Source organism: Cynara cardunculus (genome assembly GCF_001531365.2).
Source record: "Cynara cardunculus var. scolymus isolate 2C chromosome LG 12, CcrdV1, whole genome shotgun sequence".
In the NCBI taxonomy this organism is placed as follows: Eukaryota; Viridiplantae; Streptophyta; class Magnoliopsida; order Asterales; family Asteraceae; genus Cynara; species Cynara cardunculus.
The window spans coordinates 11,777,939-11,786,647 of NC_037539.1; the positions used below are offsets into that span (position 1 = coordinate 11,777,939).

Here is an 8,709-nt window from a genome sequence, read left to right on the forward strand (position 1 = left end):
CAGATATGGATATCATGAATTTTTGGTCATGCCATTCGGTCTAACAAATGCTCTAGTGGTATTTATGGATTTAATTAACCGTGTATCTAATGAATATCTTGATAAATTTGTTATTGTATTTATCAACGATATTCTTATATACTCAAGATCCAAAACAAGACATGCCAAGCATCTTCGTTTAATTCTCGAACTTCTGAAGAAAGAAAAGTTGTATGCCAAGTTGTCCAAATTGAATTTTGGTTGAAGGAACTGAGGCAGGAGTAAAAGTAGATCCTACAAAGATTGAAGCTATTGAGAAATGGGAAGTACCGAGAACCCCCACCAAGATTCGTAGTTTCTTGGTTCTGGCGGGGTATTATCGAAAATTAATTCAAGAATTCTCACGTATTAATGCACCATTGACCAAGTTAACAAGGAAAAGTGTTAAGTATGAATGGGGAGAAGACCCGAGTAAAGCCTTCCAATTGTTGAAAGACCATTTATGCAGTGCTCCGATATTATCGTTACCGGATGGTTCTGAAGATTTTGTGGTATACAGTGATGCTTCAAAACTGGGTTTGGGGTGTGTATTGATGCAGAGAGAAAAACTTATTGCTTATGCTTCCAGACAGTTAAAAGATCACGAGAAACAGTACCTGACACATGACATGGAGCTTGCGACCGTGGTTTTTTGATTGAATATTTGGATGCATTATTTGTTCGAAACCAAACGTCAGATTTTCACTAATCATAAAATCCTTCAACATTTGTTTAATCAGAAGGAACTAAGTATGCGACAAAGAACGATTCAAACCCTTGAAGACATGCTGAGAGCTTGTATTATTAGCTTTGGGGGATCTTGGGAAAAATATCTGCCTCTAATTGAAATTGCTTACAACAATAGTTGCCATTACAACATTCAAGCGGCACCGTATGAGGTTTTGTATGGCCGAAAATACAGAACGCCATTGTGTTGGAATGAAGTGGAGGAGAAGCAGTTAGCTGGCCCAAAAATCGTTCAAATAACTTCCAAAAATATAGATCAAATATAAGAATGAATTAAAACTGCACAGGACCGACAGAAAAAGTTACGCCAATTGAATTCTTGGTAGGAGATTTCATAATGTTAAAAGTTTCTCCATGGAAGGATGTTATTCGTTTCGGGAAAAGAGGTAAGCTTAGTTCGAGGTACATTGGGCCGTTCAAAATTTGTAAGCAGATTTGTTTAGTTGCATATCAGTTGGAGTTGCTTAAGGAACTTAAAGAAATTCATAACACTTTCCATGTCTAACTTGCGAAAGTATCTGGCCGATCCAAATTTGGCAGTACCGCTACCTGAGGTGTAAGTCAATAACAAGTTGAATTTCGTGGAAACCCCTGAGCCCGTCACTAATTAGAAGACAAGAGTTTTAAGAAATAAAGAAATCAGTCTAGTGAAAGTATAATGGCGTTTTCACAATGGTCTAAAAGTTACATGAGAACGGGAATCAATAATTAGATCAAAATATCCTCAGTTGTTTAATTGAATGAATTACGGGACATAATTATTGTGAGGGAAGGATAATGTGATAACCGGTTATTTGGTGATAAATCTTGGGGTTGTTTTTGAAAAGTGTTAGTAAGTTGAAAGGTTAAAACTATATTTGTGCTTAAAAATTTGTGAAAACTGCCACCTCCCTATTTCTTTTAAACATATTATAAGAGATAATTTCATTATCTTATTGGGATGGTATTTTGAAGAAGTGAAGGCAATTAAGCTTTTATGTGTGTGTTCTTTGTGCAAAGCAAAACAAAACCAAAAAGGGGAGCTAGTAGGGATTTGATTCTAAGATTTCTACTTGAAATTGTTGTTGTGTTAATTCATCCTTATATCATCTTCATCTGTGTGATGCGATGACTTAGAGTTATCGCATCCTATTGATGCGATAAAAAGTGGTTATCGCACCTATATGATGTGAGGAGTGAGTTTTGTCGCATCCTTGTGATGCGATAGGTTGACTTATCGCACCGATGTGATGCGACAAGTTGGATTCATCGCACCAGTGTGATGCTATGAGTTGAGGTTCTCACACCAATGTGTTCCGAGGAGATGAGTTTGTCTCACCCATGTGATGTGAGAAAATTATCTAATCATCTATTTTATGTGATAAGTTTACTCAGAATGTGTTTATCAAGTTATTTGACTATTTTGATGTGATAAATGAGGTTCGTTATATCAAAATGATATATATTTGTTATTATTACAAATATGAGTTCATAAATATGATTTGGTGAGTATTTACCCTGTAATAGCATCAAAGGGATTTCTCACTAGACCTCAAGGTCTAACCCACATTATGTGTTTAAAAAATGTGCATTACAAGTCGTGCTCAACCAGAACATAAGGGGAAGGAAAAATTGTAAAGTGTTATATATTTGCTTGCATGGGTTATTGGGCTAATATGTTATTCTTTTGTATTTGAATACTTGTTATGTATTCAAGTGTTGTATAGAGATTTTGTGTAAAAAGTGGTTAGCTATTCTGTAATATAGCTTGTGTAAGATATTGAGACAAAATATGTAAATTATATTTCTTGATATATGGAAATATAAGTTTATATGCAAATGTGATATTGGATGTTACAACTTTTCCAACGAATCACCAACTGATATTTCCGTCTATAAGAAGAAATGTAATTTTTAAATAACCTAAATTGCAATTCATAATTTCGAAAGTACAAATAGTAACAAAGCGTTTGAAACTAAAGTAACAATGAGTTCAACTAACGGTCTGTTTGTTAACTCTTAAAACTTATTCAGTCAACTATATATATTACTGTTTAGTGGTTGTTTAATGATATATATAGGATATGACTTATTCAATAATCTTATAAGCAGTTGTACACAAAAAGACAAGTTTTTCCAAACCTGCCTCTCCTAATTAAAAACCATAAAAGCTAGTTTTATATATTCATGAGATAACGAAAAACCAACTAAACAACGCCTAAAATTTGTTCCACGACATTATTCCATTCACTGAGGGGTGCAAGAAGCTTTTTTTCAAAACGTATTCCAAATAAGTTTCCTATAAAAAAAAAGATTATTAAAAAAACAATCATAAACCGTCCATTTTTTTATGATTTGTTATATATCCACACATCATAATGAAGAATTTTCTTGTAGTTATATACTCATGCATTGAACTTGGAGCATATTCATGTAATATGAAAATTTGGTTGGAAGATTATAATAAATATAGATGACCATCACATTAGATGAAACCCACAAGTCCACATCAACAAAATGGAACATCGTGACCGTAGATTTTAGAAACAATTATACTATATAATTTAAGAAACAACTACATGCCATCGATACTACTACTAATATGGTTTGATGAAGCACCCAATTTTTCTCTCAAAAATAAATAATTTATGATATATATTTGAATCTTGGGTTCTCAACAACAACACTATGTCGAAAAATTCTAATACTTCCCACGGATTTTTAATATTAATTAAATATTTATTTTCCTAAAATCATATAATATAATTTGTCGAAACATCCATAAGACATTCGTAGTTAATTTCCGATGAAAATTTCTATAGCTGAAAGTTTAGCTTCTAGTACGTGTTTGGCGATAATGCCATGGTGTTTTTTAAACCAAAGGATTCTATAAATTTCCTTGTATTGTGTTAACTTTCTTTCAATTGATCTTCATTTTAGCATAACAAAACATTGATCAAAAGACTATTATTATTTATAATTTTCATAAAAGTAAACTTGTTATTCAAGATTTCATATAACTTGTAGATAAAACCACGGATGCCATATATATCGTCATGTTTTCACATCAACATGAATATGATTATCATGGAGGATATTTTGTTGATATTAAGAGATGCACACAAATTTGATCAGCAGAAGTTTAACAAGGATTGAACCCAATATGATTCATTAAATATTGTTTTAGTTTGAATAGGAATTTTTCTATATTTTGTCTTTTATTTTAGGTTGTTTAATAAACGTAATACATATTACAAGTTTAAAGTATAACAAAAAGTAAAAAATATGTTACAATTTAAGAAGTGCTTAGCAAATAAATTTGGCTTTTAGAATATTTGTTGTAATAAACAAAAAGTTGTTTTGAAAAGCAACCCATTATAAAAAAAGTTATCATAAAACATTTATTATTGCAATAATCAGTTTTGTATTTTAAAATTGTCACAAAAGGTTGGGTATTGTATATTAAAACATTTATCCTTACTAAACTAATCTCTTAAGTAATAATATCTGACAATTATTCTAAATATAAGTTATTTTTTAATATTAGAAGGATATTCGTACAATAGAGCAAAATACATTTCGATTTTTAATTTTTTTTTCTCAGTTGATATTATAATACGGTTTTATGTGGTTTTGAGAAAACAATAATGTTTTTATTTTTGAATAAAATATAAATATGAATGTATCAAAAAAATTGAAAAAAAAAATATTGATATCAGTCCGAAACTTACTATGTAAAATTCTCTTTTTTGTGTATTTCTTTAATTCATTTTTCTGGTTTAATAATATAATTTTTTAGAAAGATAATAATCAAATATTTTTTTTAGAACTCAATGATTATCCTAATTATGTTTTAGATTTTTTATATTTAAAATGAGATATTTATCCTTTATTTGATTATGTTTATCTTCAGTTAATTACACGAATCCAAACATGAAGCTTTAATAAGTTGTACTTATGCACAATTTAACTGTAATATTGAATTTTAAGTAATATGCATCAATAAACAGTACTTCATGCAAAAAAAATGATTTTTTAAAAGTTTTTGTGAAATAATTTATAATATAGTATAGATAACAAACTTTAAAATATAACCATTATATTTTTTGATGCTACAAATATTTTAAAGAGGGTCTATAACCGACTTTTTATGTAAATGTAATTAATTTGTTGTTAAAAAATATTTCAAGTTTTTAAACATTCAATTCAATTCCTTGTTATGAAATAAACCAATTAGCAGGGTCGGTCCTAAGATTTTTGATGTCGGTCCTAAGATTTTTGATGTCCTGTGCGAAAATAATAAAAAACTCCCCTAAGCCTATTTTTTTTTAAGCCAATGAAACAACAAAACATGTATTTTTTTAAAGAGTTTAGGACCTATTCAAGATAAGTATCTCATCCTTATGTTGATTTTTATTAATTATAGTAAAAATATACAATGAGGAGACATAAAAACCAAAACCCCAAATACAAAATATAAAACGATAAAAGGATAAATAATGGATTGAGAACGTGGTTCCTTCTTTTTCAGTTTTTCTTTTTCCAAATTGAAATTAGCAAAATAGAAACTTTATTTCAATATATGGGACCTAAAAGACAATGAACACTATAATTAGTTTTTAACTAAAATAGTAAATTGCATCCAAATTAGTGTCATAGTAAGCAAAAAGTAAAACTTAAAAGTTACATGTATAACGATTAAAGGCTAAGGGTTTATTTGTTAGCAGCTTAATAAGTTTAATGAAACTAACAGATTATTCGGTCAACTATGCATGATCGTTTCTAGTGGCTTAATGATATAGAAAGTAATTTATTCAGTAAACTTCTGGGGAGAACTTTATTTAGAAAGCCAAGTTTTTTTACAAACATGTCCCTTCCAACTAAAAAAATGCTCCATACATATGCGAAAAAATTCTCTTAAATAAAAACTTTTCAAACTTATACAAACAAGATAATTCATACAAACAACTTTATTCATTCAAACAAGTTTATACAATAAAAAACTTTTTCAACTTTCCAACTTTTCCAACTATGTACATTCAGTATTCATCATTACTAGGCTTGACCCTATTTTTATAATTAAAGTTCAGTTGTACAATTCCCAAATTATTAAACTTTAAATTAGTAATAAATGACAACTTGATGCCCTTTTGACTTTGATATCCTATGCGGTCGCACGGGCTGCATGTGGTAGGGCTGGCCCTGCCAATTAGTAATATTTTATAATAATAAAAATAACTTTTTTTTTTATTTAAAATATTATTATTAATACATTCAAAATTAATATTTCAGATCTATGCTTTCATAAAACATATTACTAGATTATGGTATAGGTAAAACCGGTCAATTTAGGGTAATAAAGTGTAATTTTGGAAATTATAAACCTAAAAATTGATTTTGATATGTTTTCCATATCAAAATTACATAGAAACAAATATATTCATTTTGTACGCCATTTCTTCTTTAACTTATAAATAAAAAATATTAAACTCAAGTTATAAAAGACTTAATTAAGATTAAAGTTTGAATCAAGTAGAACTAGTTCTATTCATGTTTTTGAAAACGTAACAAAAACTTACAATAAAAATTAGATAAATTACAATATTTTTTTTTTGTATTATGAATTATCAGTTTATTAAACATGTTTCACCGAAATTAAATTGAAGGACGAATTTTATACTGGTTTTGAAAATTGATACACAAAAGGTTTTGAAAGATAATTCATGCACGAAGTTTGTGACTTTTACTATAACTTTTTACTCTATACTACGGTAAATCCAATTCAAATTTGAAGAAAACTACCACACCAAAAGTTAAAGTCCATGGGAATGATTCAATATGGAAAAAGGTAAAAGCAACCCAGAATTCAGGATGCCATTGCCATTACTTTATATATATATATATATATATATATATATATTCAATCAATCAATCATCATTTCAATGTCTATGGAGAACCAAGTCCTTCGCGTTAAGATATGCCCACTTGTTAGTGAAAGTGGCCTAAAGCTTTGTGGGGACTATCATTCATCAACCTTAAAGTAACCATCTTCTTTTATCATATTAAAACAATGGTGTCCGATTTACATGTATAATAATGAACATGCTCCAATTTTTTATCCATCAAGGAAAATATAAATTAAATTTTTAAATTTTTTAAATTCAATCAAATGGTTATTCTCTTAGGTTATTATTTAGTTACTAATTAAATTCAACCTTTAACTATTCAAGCAATTGTGATTTTTATGATGTTTTAAAAAGGAACGGAAAATGATCCAACAAAATCACAGGATACTAAGTAACAGAATTTGATGATTACATGTTATTACTTGTTTTTCCCTTTCTTGTATGTACAAAAAATTTCAGAAAAGAAATGAACAAGAACAACACAGGAATTGAGCTTCATATATACGAATACGATATGAAAAATGAATTTGAATTTTTCAAAAAAGGGTTTAATCCAAGAAAATCGACATCATTAATTGATGGCATCGCTTGTAGCCTCAGAAATGCTCTCTAAATGAGGTCTCCACACGCGCACACGACCTCTCCTCCGATCCTTCACCTTCTCCGATAAAATCTCAGTCAAGTAGCGATCAGATACAAGAAGGTTCGTCAATAAACTGTTATGATGATCATTCTTGTTTGCAACGTTCTTTTTCTTTCTTGTAGTTGCGGAGGCCTTGGAACGAGCCTTTTCTGGCATGGAAGAAGGAGGAACCGGCATGAGGAAGTAAATCTGGCCACGCTTAAGCTCGGCATCTGGCGGCATGATGATGATCTTCGGACAGCTGACGGTGCCTTCATCCGTGTAGGACGGAGAAGAGGGTTTCTTGAGTACGTGTTTAGGGTATAGTTTCATGATCTCGGCTGCGCGGATGCTGCCACTGATTTCCTCCACGTGTCCATTCGAGTGAACGATCCGAATTACATCAAGTGCACCACAGGGAAGAATGCATGAGATACAACATCTTATGGTGTTCTTCATCTCTTTGATATGATCCTCCTTGAATTATACTTCTTTCATGGAGCTAGATAGAGAAAGAATTGAAGGAAGGAGAAGGAGAGGCTATTTTGGGGTGGGCAATGGGCATGTAGATATAATTGTTTTTGTTACCAGAATGATGATAATATTATATATATATATATATATATATATATATATATATATATATCTATATAGTAGTGGTTTTTTTAAAGTGGCCCCTCTAAATTATTTTCTCTTTTCATCCTTCTTTTATGATATAAATTTAAAGTTGGTTTCTGATTAATAATACCAAATTCATCTGGTTAAATAACCTAAATACAAAACGGGTGTAATTCGGCACTTGATGTCAACACCATACGTCTCTTTCTCTCTCTCTCTCTCTCTCTCTCTATATATATATATATTCAACATGACGTGTATATATATATACATATTTTCTTGTTGCAAATAACACTGAGTAAAGAATTAGTAGCTATTTGAATTAAATAATGACAGTTTCAAGATTTCTTGCCAAGGGAAACATGTGTATTTTATTTATTGCTTATAAAATGATATATATATATATATATATATATATGGTCATGATCAAATGCTAACCATCATTTTTGTGTTAATATTATTAATTGATCTTGGCCATCCAAATCTATAATCAACGGTTAAGATTAATAAATAAAAAAAATTAAATTTTAAAGTTTGAATTTTAATGAGGCCTAGTGAACAATGATGAAAGGGGCATTTTGGGAAGAAAAAATACACTTACACTACCTCAAAATGCCTCTTACGCAACAAATGAAAAATGTTGCCTAAGAGGGGTTTATATGTTGCATAAGGCTTAGGCAACAAACCCGTGTTGCCTAAGCAGTGTTGCCTTCTCAATGTTGCATAAGAACCAAGACAACATATGCAAACAGAATATGTTGCCTAAGCGGGCTTCTTAGGCAACACACAAAAGGTTATGTTGTCTAAGTAAAAAGCAT

General features: G+C 30.1%; 1 protein-coding gene across 1 annotated transcript; it reads right to left on the reverse strand.

The window, feature by feature from the left end:
* Nucleotides 1-7,037: 7,037 nt before the first annotated feature.
* LOC112523305 lies at nt 7,038-7,854 on the reverse strand. The gene has a single exon (XM_025132842.1). The coding sequence runs from the start codon at nt 7,730-7,732 to the stop codon at nt 7,223-7,225; it is 510 nt and encodes a 169-aa protein (XP_024988610.1). The 5' UTR covers nt 7,733-7,854; the 3' UTR covers nt 7,038-7,222.
* Between the last annotated feature and the right edge of the window lie 855 nt (nt 7,855-8,709).

Excerpts from the sequence above, each read along its gene's own strand:
- LOC112523305 (XM_025132842.1), bottom strand. The coding sequence starts at position 7,732 with ATGAAGAACACCATAAGATGTTGTATCTCATGCATTCTTCCCTGTGGT.